General features: G+C 39.2%; 1 protein-coding gene across 1 annotated transcript; it reads left to right on the forward strand.

The window, feature by feature from the left end:
• Positions 1 to 1,458: 1,458 nt before the first annotated feature.
• LOC148871468 (putative glycosyltransferase At5g11130) lies at positions 1,459 to 13,439 on the forward strand. The gene is made up of 3 exons (XM_088968319.1): positions 1,459 to 1,856; positions 2,897 to 3,461; positions 12,761 to 13,439. The coding sequence occupies exons 1-3, from the start codon at positions 1,484 to 1,486 to the stop codon at positions 13,248 to 13,250; spliced, it is 1,428 nt and encodes a 475-aa protein (XP_088824445.1). The 5' UTR covers positions 1,459 to 1,483; the 3' UTR covers positions 13,251 to 13,439.
• Positions 13,440 to 14,513: the final 1,074 nt, after the last annotated feature.

Genomic DNA, 14,513 nt, shown 5'->3' on the forward strand with positions numbered 1-14,513 from the left:
CAGCTCGGGAGCTAGGGAAACCAGCTCGCTCTAGCATCTAAGCAGATAAGTCATCCCAAGAGACTAACCTTAATAAGGGTAACCCCAAAGTATTCTCAAGCTCGCTACAAAGTTGCTCACCAGTGAGCGACGCGAACGTTTCTCGGGAAGCTTCTACCTGACAAACCGTATCGATCAGTCAGTGCCACGTCTCTGGACTAACTACACAGTCCCTGTCCTTTCGACAGTCTGCACCCATGTCTCTCAGCAGGCGGAGGCATGCCTGCCCCTTTTAAGACGTGTCACTCATCCAAGCAAAGAGGTACGTTACAACGATCACCTACGCAGCCCTGGCAGGTAACGGCTGTGGCCGGGACCCAGTGGCGATTACACCCGATTTGATAGTAGCTTCCCTATAAAAGCCTCTGAGGCAAAGGAGAAGGACGTTGTCAGACTTTTGAATACTTCCACACTCTCATACCCACAACCTGAGTCTTTACTTGCTCGCGAGCTCATCTCTCGAGCAAAGTGATAAAGCGCGACCTACACTCTTAGCTTCTGTACTCTCTTTTTTCTCCTTCTCCAACGTTCTAACTTAAGCTTTGGAGTATTCCCACCGGGTAAATCCCCGGGAATCATTTTTTCTATTTTCTCAAGTGCCGTCCATTACCAACAAGGAGCCAATCAACAGCTAGTTAGGACTGCCCGGATCGTATCGTATCACATTGCATTGGGAATATCTCCACATGAAATAAAATTCAGAAGTACAGAGATATTCTCGATACAAAGTTGTGAAGGCTCTTTGAACATTGTTCGAACGGGCCTTGCACTGACTGAAGCCGATCTCCTCGAGTTGGGTGGTGTAGGGGGACTTTGTGGCAGGGACAGATATTGCATTCACCGTTGATACACATCAATTTGCCTTTGATTTGTAAATGTAAATTAATGCAAATCTATTTGCATTGACAAATGGACCTAAAACGAGTGAGCCAAGCTAGTTTCACAACTCTCACTATCATTGATAAAGAATCAATCTGTGATGATTTGTGAATGCAAATTAATTCAAATCAATTTGGATCGACAAATAGTGGGCCTAAAACGAGAGCGAGAGAGAGAGAGAGAGAGAGAGCAGCTTTTTCTTTCTTGTCCAAGTTCCAGGTTTGTTCCTACTTCACCAGAATAATGTATTCCTTGATAAGCCGCCCCTTTTTTTATACCTGGGATCAGGGAAACTGCTGCGTTTGTTGATTTGTCTGGGTTGTTGAATTAAAGTTTTTGAACGTATTTTATTTGTTTACCCAAAGAAAATCCACAACCCTAAAACGACTGGTCTGTTGTCTTACTGCTCCAGACGAATTCTGACCCGCCAGCAGTTTCTATCTTCAGCCACGTAAAGAATTCTTGACGGTCAAATAAGGTTGGCCCAACTTATTGGGCCATATCTGCACACGACGTAGTCACCAAAATATAAGCGTTTCAGACTCTCTCTCTTCTCTCCTCCATCATGGCTCGTTCTTGGTTTCTTCATTACTATTTCTCTCGCTCCGGCCATCTCTCAGACCCATTAAGACGCCTTATCTTCATACCAACATGGTTAGCTTTTCTAACTTCTCTTTTCATTATTGTCTACATCTCTTCGACCTCAAAGCTTTTCATGCATCACCACCACCATGATCATCTTCTGCTCAAATCATCAATTGGGTCTTCGAGAATCTCTCAACAAAGTGCCTTTGATATTCCCCCTAAATCGGTTGGGGTCAGTGCATGGGCCTACATTCATGAAGATCGAGACCCACCAGTCTGGAACCACACTACTGTTCGTCAAGGAATTGAGATTCGTCAGCCTGTGGAGAGTCATCAATCCAGTGATTCAAATGGTATGTGGATTTCATGATCTTGCTTTTCGCCGGTGTGTCTTACTGAGGATTCTGGACTTCAGACAGAGAGTCATCACTCTTACTGAGGATTCTGGACTTCAAATTGTCATACTCTTTATTCAATTGAATTAAAACCTACCGAATTGAATTCCATGAATTCAAAACTTTTTTATTGCTAGCTGTAGACTGTAGTGCTGTCTTCCTGTCATCACCTATTACAAGCGGCAGTTCTAGCCCGGCTTGGCCTGGTCATCAGCAGGAATTCAGTTCAGGGCTGCACTGGACCTGGTCTTTCAGATTTAATTTCTTGCGCTAGATTTCTCAGTCCTCATTCATATAGCTTTTGCTCCATGTATGTATGTATATATGTTTATGTATTTATGTATATATGTATATATACATATAAGAATGTAAACATATATATGAGCATATTTGTAAATGATTACATAGGAGATGTACCCAATTAACTTAGTTATTACTGAGCCTTGATGACATACGTGGGCCAGCCTAGCTTAGCCTAGGCTTTACAGGTAAGCCAGATCATGGTTTTGAAAACTGGACCAAAAATGGAGCTGCTGGGTCAACTGATCCAACTGTCCGATCCATTCCGATTTTCAAAACAATGAGCCAGATCATATAAACAGGACCCATATGGCTGTTGCCACCAACTACTTGAAAAAATTAATTAAGGCTCAGTTTGAAAGGACTACAAATGCAAATATGTAGAGTGCAAAACCTTGTATTTTGTATTATTTTGTTTGGATTTGTACCATTCATATTTGCATTTGTACTCCTTTCAAACTAAGCTTAAGATTCCTTTTTAAGCTTGTAGACTTGTGATTTTAAAACCCAAAAGCACAAAACATTAAAAATTGTGCTTTGGGATTTGTGCGGTTGGGGCTTATGAGTGTTATGGCTGTAGATTATAACATTTTTAAAAGCAATTTCTATCAAAGCTCAAAAACATTTTTTACTCAAATTTTGTTTTCCAAAAATCAGAGATTTTAATCTTAATAACAAGAATATTGGAAATTCTTCAGGAAACCAAGTGAAGGACGAGGTTTTCCATGGGAAAGACATCTTTCTGCAAGACTACAAAGAGATGAATAGAAGCTTTAAGATATATGTTTATCCCCACAGAAAGGATGATCCCTTTGCAAACGCCCTCTTGCCAGTGCATTCAGAACCAGGGGGAAATTACGCCAGTGAAGCCTACTTCAAGAAGGCTCTTATGAAGAGCCACTTCATCACAAAGGACCCTTCAGAGGCAGATCTCTTCTATATGCCCTTCTCTATTGCAGCACTGCGACATGACAAGAGAGTGAATGTTGGAGGAATCCCAGATTTTGTGAAAGCTTACATTTATGATATCAGCCATGCTTATCCCTACTGGAATCGCAGTGGAGGGGCTGACCATTTTTATGTTGCTTGCCATTCCATTGGAAGCACAGCCACCAGGAAAGCAGAAGAAGTGAAGCTGAAAGCTATTCAGGTTGTTTGCTCTTCAAGCTATTTCCTAACTGCTTATGTTTCTCACAAGGATGCATCAGTGCCACAGATTTGGCCAAGACATGGTGATCCACCCAACCTTTCTACATCAAATAGGTATTTCTTATTTCTCTCTTTCAATTACCATCTATTGTGCAATAGGCTCAGTTTGTTTGCAGTGTGGTATTCATTTGTGCTGGTGTAAATGCATGGGAGTGCAAATAGAATGTGGGTAGACTATGGTTTATTTTTGCTTCAGATTTGATTTTGTCTTATTTGTTTGGGAGAATTAAAATAGGAGGTGATGTAGTTCCCCACTGTATAGAAAAAAAATAGTGGTAGGATGTGAAGGGATGAGAGATCTATCATATGGATGCAGGTAGGTTGGGCGAAATTTCAAAAATTTCTCTCTCTCCCATATGGGAATCACATTCCCTATTTTAGAAAACTACATTTCTAAGGATCAATCTTGAACCTAAACCAGACCAGATCTGAAACCAAAAGGTAGCAAAGAGATATACCTGATAAGGAGTAGTAGTAACTCCTAACGAACGTGTTCATGCGCAAGGAGATTACCAAAGATTGCTCCCACTGAAGATGACACATCATAGGGTGGAGCAGAATTAGCAGGATGGCTCTTCAGCAAGAACTTGATTCTTCACCAAGAATCTGATGGAGGGCGAGTAGGCACGACTTCAGATCACTTTTTCTACCAAAAGATTATGTCAAGAATGCTTTGATTTCTCCTACAGGTGGAGATCGAACTGGCAATGGTGGCAATAGCAGGAGAAGGCAAGAGCAGAAGATGGCGTCAGTCCAACTATATGCTGTATTCTCTCTTGTATCAGTAAAATTGAAGGATGATTTTGGGGTTCGCCCTTCTCCTGTATTTATAGCCTTAAATAGAGATTCCCCTAATCCCTTTAGGAGTTTCATAATCCAAATCTTGTATTTGGATATGGACTCTCTTTAAAAGATAAGGATAATCCCTTATCTTATCTGTAGAAAAAGATCAACCCTCGTAATCTAATTAGGAATTTCCATATCTAAATCTTTATTTGGTTCTGGACTCTCTGAGTGGATAAGGACAATCCTTTATCCTGTCTGTTGATCTAAATCCCAGAACCACCCATCTTTATTTAATCTAATTAAGCCAGTTCGAATTAGGCTTTAGGCCCATTAAGTCCATGTGCTCACTTATCCTCCAAACTACTGCTCAATTGGATATTCTTGTATGGCGTGGGACCCAAACATTGATCTACACATCAATCACATGGTTCAGCTCAACCTCTATTACAAGGCATGGCCGAATTCATTGTATGAGACAGTGAATCCCTGAGTCCATCACCATGGGCTCTTAATGGGCCCAACATTTACACTAAATGGTCATTGGGTCAAACCACCTTATAAAAACCCAAGGACTGTGGGCAGATGCAAGATTAGCCCATCAGGTATTACCCTCAATGGTCCTACACTTAACCTCTCAGCACATAATGATCAAACACTGCCCGACAAGAGAGGACCTCTCCCTCGGTTGCAAGGTATAGTGCTGCATTCTCTACTCACATAGATCCCGGGAATTAAAACCTTTTGCAAACATTTTGAATATATATATATATACAGTGTTGCACTCTCTACTCACATGTATCCCGGGAATTAAAACATTTTGCAAACATTTTGAAACCATAATATATATATATATATATATATATATATACAGTGCTGCACTCTCTACTCACATGTATCCCGGGAATTAAAACATTTTGCAAACATTTTGAAACCATAATATATATATATATATATATATACATTTTGCAAAACAAATTTCAACTGTTGAAATCAACTGCCGGCAGTTTTGGTTTCTATCAGAGAGAGTGCATCCCCAACTATTCACTTTGTCCGACAAAGGGGCTGATCCTGTCACTATGATCACCCACTCAGATGAATTCTCGGACTATCCCAACATACATAGGTTTTGACCCTGTCTAAGGATCTCATTGATTGGCATATCAAAGACAGCCCAATCCAACACTTAGTGCAGTATCATAATCGAGTCTGGGGGTCAGGTGTAACATTCTAGTTTTGCCCATCTATCTCCAAGGTCCAAGGCAATACTGGAATTCTGGTCCGGTTCAGGGTTTCAAGAAAACCCACACTACATGTACCTCAGGTCTCACCCTGGCAGCTGAGACAAGTCATCCCAACCAACTTTGCAGCACATTAGTGTTAGCTTTGGTAGGATAAATCTCCTTAGATGTATCCAATGACTGTGAAGATTCTAAACTAACATGAGTCTCATGTGTCCAGTTTAAGGGTATTATCAGAAACACACCATGATAACATGAATCAAATATGTGCTTTATTGATTTACATTAAATGTCATAATGTACATCATTCTAATTGGAGTTAAGGGCATACACTGTCTAACAGGATGAGGGTTATTTGTTTGGGAGGGAAGAAGCAAATGGTGTAGCCCCAACCTTACGTGAGTGCAAATTGAAGTAGGAAGAAGGTGGTGCAAAATTTGCACTGTTAATGAGTGCAAATGAGACAGAAAGTACGGATTTTGTATTAGGTAAGGGTGCAAATCTTGGTTACAAACAAATGAATGCAAAACTCAACCAGGTGCAAAATTTGTATTTGATTTGGATTTGCACTGCAAATTGTAGAATAGGCTGAGTGTAAATTATGATTTGGTTTTGCTTCAATTTTGACTTAATAGGAAGTGGATGAGGGTTAATAGCGGTAGGATGAGGGTTATTTGTTTTGGAGTGAGGAAGCAAGCTGATGTGGTCCCCACCTTTTATCAGTGCAAATTGAAGTAGGAAGAAAATGGTACAAAGTTTGCATTGTTGTTAGTGAGTGCAAATGAGACAAAAAGTACAAATTTTGTATTAGGTAAGGGTGCAAATCATGGTTTCAAACAAATGATTGCAAAGCTCAATCTGGTGCAAAATTTGTATCTGGTTTAGATTTGCACTGAAAATTGTAGTGTGAATTTCATTTGTGCTAATATAAGTTTGGGGGTGCGAAAAGGCTGAGTGTAAATTGTGATTTGCTTTTGCTTCAATTTTGACTTTGTCTGATTGTGAGAATTAAAATGGTGTGGTCCCACCATATAAGAATGAGAATGGAAGTAAGAAGAGGGTTATTTGTTTTGAAGTGAGGTACGAAGAAAAATGAAATGATCCCCAATCTATATGAGAAAGAATTGAGGTAAAGGAAAGGTGATGCAAATTTCGGCATGCATCAGTTTTGTAGAAGCAAAATTTGTACAAAGCTTGGAATGCAAATCATAGTAATAAAACAAATGATGCAAAACTGAACTGATTTCAGAGATTTGCACCGTAAATAAACAAAGCTTTTAAGTATTTGAATTATTGCAACATGCAATATGACATTTGATAACTTCCACCCCTAGATATTGACGACAGCAGCCAGTCTAGAAGATTGACTAAATTGTCTTAAGTATATCTAAATTTCCCCTTGGAAAAGTATGCATTTGACTCAAACTTGTGGCCCTGGTTATAGTCTGACTGTTAGGAATGTTAACTGCTATAATCCACATATTTCCGGATCATGAGGCATGCCATGTAGACTTGTAGGAGACCGGATCTGCTCCTCACACAGGGCGCCTCACACCAACTTCATAGACACATCCCATCGTGTATTGGGAATATTTATTGTACTTATGCGTTATTATTTATGGGAGATGTTCCCAATGCATGGTGGGATGTGCCCGTGAGGCACCCTATGTGAGGATCAGATCTAGAGGGATTTTGAGGTTGATCCGGACCATTAATCATCATATGCCCCACCTTTGTATTATTGGGTCTTACACATTAAGGCCCCATTTGGTTTGTGGGAATAGGGGTTTGGAATTGGAATTGGAATGTGCTATTCTTATTCCGACTGTTTGGTTGGGAGGAATCGAAATCCCATTCCCATTCTTGCTGGAATGGCATTCCCCCATTTGAGGGAATGGCTATTCCCTGCCCCTCTCTTGGGAATGAAATCCCATTCCTAGTGATTCCAATTCCCATTCCTATTCCTGTCTGAACCAAACAGACTTTGGGAATGGACTATTTTGATTCCAATTCTAAAGAATTTTGATTTCGACTATGAGTCAAATGGACCCTAAAGTTTTTTATTGTTGTTGAAACTTCCTTTGAAGTTTGGTAATTGCAAATTTGCAATCACTTCGAACTTTCTAACACAACTGCAAGTAGACCCTTTTTGTTAGAATCATCTAACAAGAGGCATAAAAATATCCAAAATACCCATGCAGTTACTATTGAGTCTCGTTTTATAGAAAAAATACAAACTTTATAAACAACAAAATAAATGAGTTTAAAGTTGTAGCTTTACCTTTGAGCAATTGATAAGAAGGGCAAGTTTGGCAACAAAATCAATTTTGAAAAAGTGATTGGAAGAGTTTGGGGTAACAATTGATATGAAGAGAAAATTAATTTGGAAACTAAATCAATTTTGGAAAAAGATTGAAAGAGTTTGGGGTAAAAATTGGTATGAAGAGAAAATTTTGGAAATAAACATTTTGGTCAAAAGTAACTACATTGGTATTTTGGGCATTTTTATGCCTCCTATTAGAGGATTATAACAAAGGGAGTCTACTTGCAAATGTGTTAAAAATTCAGGGGAGATTATTACAGTTACCAAACTTCAAGGAAGGTTTCAACAATGGTCAGAAACTTGAGGGGAGGTTTCAGCAATTTACCCAACAAATCAAACTCAATCACCTATGGATATCAAATTGAACTCAATCACCTATATTGTTATCAATTTGGATTTGAATATTTAAGGGATGAGATATCCATCGTATGGACGCCCGAATCTTGCGGAATAGAATGGGCGAATTTCAAAAATTTCTCTCCATCCTACTGGGAATCGTATTCTCTATTTTAGAAAAATCATATTTTTCAAGGATTAATCTTGAATCAAGAAACGAACCAAATCTGAACAGAAATAGTAGGAGAGGGATATACCTAATACGGAGAAACAGTATCTCCCAATAGAGGTGTTCACGCCCAAGGAAGGAACCAAAAACTACTCCCACTGAAGATTGCGTAGTGTAGGATGGAGCTGAGTCAGCAGTGTTCTTCCCAAGAACCTGATCCTTCACAAGAATCAGTAAGACGCCACGTGAGCACAACTTCCTATCAGTCTCTTCACAAGCAATTGATATCAAGATCCAATCTTGATTTCTCCCACTTAACTGGAGATCGAACTGTCAGGTGAGGCGGCGGCAAGAAGGAGGCGACAAGAAAGAATTTCGTAGGGTTGCTAAATCCTTCCTTCCTTGATTTCAGCTCTGAAGAGGATGGCAATATGGGTCTTCTAAAGGCTACTGCCCCCTCCTCCTTTTATAAACTTAAAGGGATCAGATCCTAATCCCATTAGGAGTTGCTGATCCAAATCATATTTGGATAAGATTTCCCCTTAAGTGATAAGGGTAAATCCTTATCTTATCTGCAGATTAGATCATTCCTCTCCTAATCCTGTTAGGAGGTTTCCAGATCTGAATGTGATTCAGATCTGGACTCTCTGAGTGGATAGGGTTAAGACCCAATAAGGTTATGTGCTCACTTAACCTTCCAAACACCTGCCTAGTTGGGCTTCCCTGTATGGCGTGGGACCCAAACATTGATCTACACAACAACCACATGGGTTCAGCCCAGCCTTTGTTACAAGGCCTGGCCGAATACACTGTTATAGACAGTGCACCCCTGAAACCCATCACATGGGCTCTATGGGCCCAACACTTTCCCTAAGTGGTCCCTGGGGCAAGCCACCTTGTAACACCCAGGGACTATGGGCAGATGCAAGATTAGCCCATCTGGTATTACCCTCAATGGTCTTACACTTAACCTCTCAACCCATAATGATCAAACACTGCCCGACAAGAGATAACATTTCCCTCGGCTGCAAGGAACAGTGTTGCAATCTCTACTCACATGGATCCCGGGAATTAAAACCTTTTGCAAACGTTTAGAAACCGTAATATATATATATATATATATATATATATATATATATATATATATATATATATATATATATCTCATATAAAATATATTTTGCAAAACAAATATCAACAATTGAAATTGGCTACCAGCAGTCTTGGTTTCCATCAGAGAGAGTGCATCCTCGATCATTACCTTTGTCCGACAAAGGGGCTGATCATGTCACTATGATCACCCACTCAGATGATTTCTCAGACTGTCCCAACATACCCAGGTTTTGACCCCGCTAAGGATCTCACTGATTGACATATCAAAGATAATCCAATCCGACACCTAATACAGTGTCATAATCGAGTCTAGGGGTCAGGTGTAACTTTCTAGTTTTGCCCATCAATCTCCAAGGTCTAGGGCAATGCTGAAAATCTTGTCTGGTTCAAAGATTCAATTCATCCTACACTGCATGTACCTCGGGTCTCACCCTGGTGGCAAAGACAGGCCACCCCAACCGATTTGGCGGCACATCAGTGTAAGCCTTGTCATGATAGGTCTCCCCAGAACGACCCACTGGCTGTGAACGTTCTAAACCAACACAAGTTTTGTAAGTGTCCGGTTTAACGTTATTACACAGAAACATACTACAGAAACATGAATCAAATATGTACTTTATTCATTTACAATAAATGTCATAAGTACATCAAACTGATTGGAGCTAAGGGCATACAAAACTATCTAACAAATATACCCATATTTGAATTTAACCCACTTTGTTTGTAATTAAGGCCTTAGAGGTCTAAATTGGCCCAGGTTAGGTCAATTAAGATCAATCCTATCCCAACCCGAGGTTGGGTTTTGAAACCCTATGCCTAATCAAAACTTAAACCCCTCAACCTAATCCAATCTAACCCAACTGAACTCAATGGTGAATTCAGATTGGATTAGTCTTAGGTTGTAAAAGAATGGTAGGATCCATCGTATGGACGCCACAAAGGTTGCGGAATGGGTGGGCAAATTTCAAAATTTTCTTATCTTTCTTCTAATTGGGAATCACATTCCCTTATTTTAGAATCAAATATTCAAGGATCTATTCGAACCAAACTAGACCAGATCTGAACCAAAGATAAGGGAAAGGGTTATACCTGATACGGAGAATCAAAATCTCCCAACATCAGTGTTCACGTCCAAAGAAAGATCCAAGATCTACTCCCGCTGGCTGAAGATGGCACAGCGATTGTGGTGTAGAACCAACAGTGTACGTCTCACGTACCGAACTCTTCACAAGAACTCGTTGGAGGCTTAGAGCACCGAACCAAATCAGCCTTTCAGTAAAGACTAATATCAAGAACATATTTCTTGATTTTCCCTTCAATGGAGTTCGAACTATGCAGCAAGGTGGCGGCGATTAGAGGAGATCCCTAAGGTTGAAAAAGGTGTGAATGTTGTTTTCAGCTTAGGGGAGGTGAGATCCTATTTCAGATTGCAGAGAGTGTAATTGCAAAACCCTATGTCGAATTCTTGTAATTCTCTGTTAGGGTTTTCTCTCCTTTCTTAGTGATTAAGAAACCTCCTAATCCCATTAGGAGTTATCCCAATCCAAATCTGTATTTTGATAAGAGATAATCTTAATCCTATATGCAAATTAGATAAGCCCATTCCCGATCTCATAAGGAGGTTAATCCTATCTATAGATTCACCCCCTTAAGTGGGTGATCATATCAACCTAATTCGAAATGGGCTTTTAGGCCCAATAAGTAATTAGTGCTCAATAAGTTTCCAAACTGCTGCCCAGTTGGGCTTCTTTATATGGCATGGGACCCAAGCATTGATCTCCACATCAGCCACATGGGTTCGGCCCAGCCTTTGTTACAAGGCTTAGCCAAACTCTTTAGAAAACCTAGTGAACCCCTTGAGCCCATCACATGGACCCTATGGGCCCAACACTTACGCTAAGTTGTCTCTGGGCCAAGCCATCTTATAAAAACCTAGGGGATTGTGGGCAGATGCAAGATTTTCCCATCAGGTATTATCCTAAATGGCCTTACACTTAACCTCTCAGCCCATAATGATCAAGCACTGCCCGACAAGAGAGGACCTCTCCCTCAGCTGTAAGAAGCAGTGCTGCATTCTCTACTCACATGGATCTTAGGAATTAAAACCATTTGCAAACATTTTGAAACCGTACATAAATATATATCATATATATAAAATTTTCAAAACAAAATTCTAACGATTGAAATCAACTACCAGCAGTTTGGTTTCCATCAGAGAGAGTGCATCCCCGATCATTACCTTTGTCCGACAAAGGGGTTGATCCCGTCACTATGATCACCCACTCAGATGAATTCTCAGACAGTCCCAACATACCCAGGTTTTGACCCCGGCTAAGGATCTCACTGATTGGCATATCAAAGACAGCCCAATCCGACATCTAGCGTAGCACCATAATCGGGTCTTGGGGTTAGGTGTAACTTTCCAGTTTTGCCCATCAATCTCCAAGGTCCAGGGCAATACTGAAAATTTGGTCCGATTCAAGGGTTCAAGTAATCCTACACTGCGTGTGCCTTGGGTCTCACCCTGGCGGCTGGGACAAGTCACCCCAACAGTTGGCAGCACACCAGTGTCAGCCTTGGCAGGATAAATCTCCCCAAACTTATCCAACGGCTGTGAACATTTAAAACTAACACAAGTCTCATTAAGTGTCCAATTTTAGGGTCTCACACAAAAGCATACCACACAACATGAATCAAACATGTACTTTATTTATTTACATTAAATATCAAAAGCACATCAAAATTGATTGGAGCTAAGGGCATACAAAACTGTCTAACAGGTTGGACCCAGCCCAACCTTTTTCCATAAAATCTCTCAAATTCTTTTAGGTGATGTTTGGCATTGATGATGATTTCTCTTTGTTGATTATCCAGAAATGACCAATTTCTGGAATTAGTGATTTTTTAAAAATTGTTGTTTGGTATCATTTATGCCATGTAAGCTGATTTTTGATAAATTGGCTTTTAGTCTGTTTGGTACTGATTTTCAAGGGTCGATTATTTTTGTATTATCAAAGTTATTATTCAATTTCATATCATCCTCAGAAAATCGGAATTAATTAAAAATAAGGAAATCACCAAAAAAAGGTGATCCCTGAAAGGGACTGATTTCAATGATCGAATTTTTGGCTGAGTTCTAGGAAATCATCATCTATGCCAAACATCATCTTATTGATGACTAACCTCCCCCCCCCCTATACCACCTAATGATAGTACATGAAATGATGTGCCATCACCGTGAGATGTTCCCAATACACGACTAGGATGTGCTATCGGACGTTGTGAGGCACCTCCTTGTGGGGGTACTGATGTGAACTCCTTTCTTCCAAATTTCTCTGATATTAACAAACTCCTCATTCTCTTCCATTTGTTTGAGAAATAAATGTAGGAAAAAGCTGGCCTTTTTTGCTGGAGCCATGAATTCACGGGTACGTAAAGAGGTTCTGAAAACATGGAAAGACGACTCTGAGATTTTTGTCAACTCTGGACGCCTCAAGACTCCATACTCGGATGCACTACTGGGGAGCAAGTTCTGCCTCCATCTCAAGGGCTTCGAAGTGAACACTGCACGTATAGGAGATGCCATGTTCTATGGTTGTGTTCCTGTGATTATTGCAGACTACTATGATCTTCCCTTCACAGACATACTAGATTGGAATAGCTTCTCACTCGTTGTTCCCTCCTTGGATATTCCTTTGCTCAAGAGAATCCTTACTGGGATAAGCTCCGACCAGTTTTCAGCATTACAAAGGAATGTAATAGCAGCGAGGCAGCATTTCAAATGGCACCCTCTTCCGGTAGACTATGATGCATTCCACATGGTGATGTATGAGTTGTGGCTGCGACGAGGATCTATTAAGGTCCCTTTGCATGGATAGGGTACCCTAAACTGCTATAAAGATAGGGTACCCTAAACTGCTGTAAAATTTTGATTTGTATGATATGCTTAATAGAGTGCAAAATCTTGTATTTTGTACTATTTTGTATGCATTTGCACTGTACATATTTGTATTTGTACTCCTTCCAAACTGAACCTAAAAGAAGTTGCGACAAGAGCCTTGTGATAATATCAATTGGGCCAAGTGGTGGGTTAATCTTTATTAGATTTTATTAAGGGAAAATTTTCGATTAGTACCCTGTACCTTGTGCCTAGAGTCACTTTAGACCCCCAAACTTTAAAATGCGACAATTCAGTACCCAAATTTTCAAAATGTAACAATCTACTACCTGTCATTAATCAGGAGTTAACATGTCGTTAAGTGACATTTGAAAATGACATAATTGCCCTTTGAGTGTCATTTGATTTTTTTGTCAACCATCTAATCATTGGCAAAAAATTAATAGCTCAAAATCCTTGCTTCTTCCATTCAAGAAAGTTGGGGTTACGTTTAAGTGGGCATTCTAGTGATCCTAACTTTCTTGAATAAAAGAGGCAAGGATTTGAAACTATTAATTTTTTTTTTTGTCAATGTTTGGATAGTTGATAAAGAAAATGAGATGACACTCAAAAGGGCATTTATGTCTTTTTAAAATGTCACTTAACGACTGATTAACAGCTAGTTAGCGACAAGCACTGAATTGTCACATTTTGAAAGTTCAGGTACTGAATTATCGCATTTTAAAGTTTGGGGACCAAAGTGACATTTAGATAGGAGTCTTGGGACATTTCTAATAGGACCAATCTATCCATCTTAGCATTATTCTTGATCGAGTAACGTGTGATCTAATAAATTAAAAAAGCAAAAATCTAGAAGGGATTAATGAGAGGCAGATTTGCTTTTTTATTAAGTTAAATTAAAAAGTATATGTATTTTTTATTGATTTTAATTAAATTACATTTTTATTAATTTTTACCAATTTTAACTAATAAAATACTTTTTGCTTATGTTAGCAATTGTTTGCTGTTTTTAATTATGTTAATTTTTTATTAATTACGTAAATTTTAATTAAAACAAATTAATTTTACTAATTTTAGAGTAAGTTAATAAAACTAAGTATTATTTAATTTATTTTAATTAATAAGTTAATTGAGTAAAGTAAGTTCTTGATTTTTAATTTTCCCTTATTTGCATTTTTCTATTAATTTTTCATTTTTAATATTTTATCAAAGAATATTACTTTTAATCTATTAAACAATATTT

Source organism: Nelumbo lutea, chromosome 2, assembly GCF_056320005.1.
Source record: "Nelumbo lutea isolate HS-2025 chromosome 2, American lotus-T2T, whole genome shotgun sequence".
NCBI lineage: Eukaryota > Viridiplantae > Streptophyta > Magnoliopsida > Proteales > Nelumbonaceae > Nelumbo > Nelumbo lutea.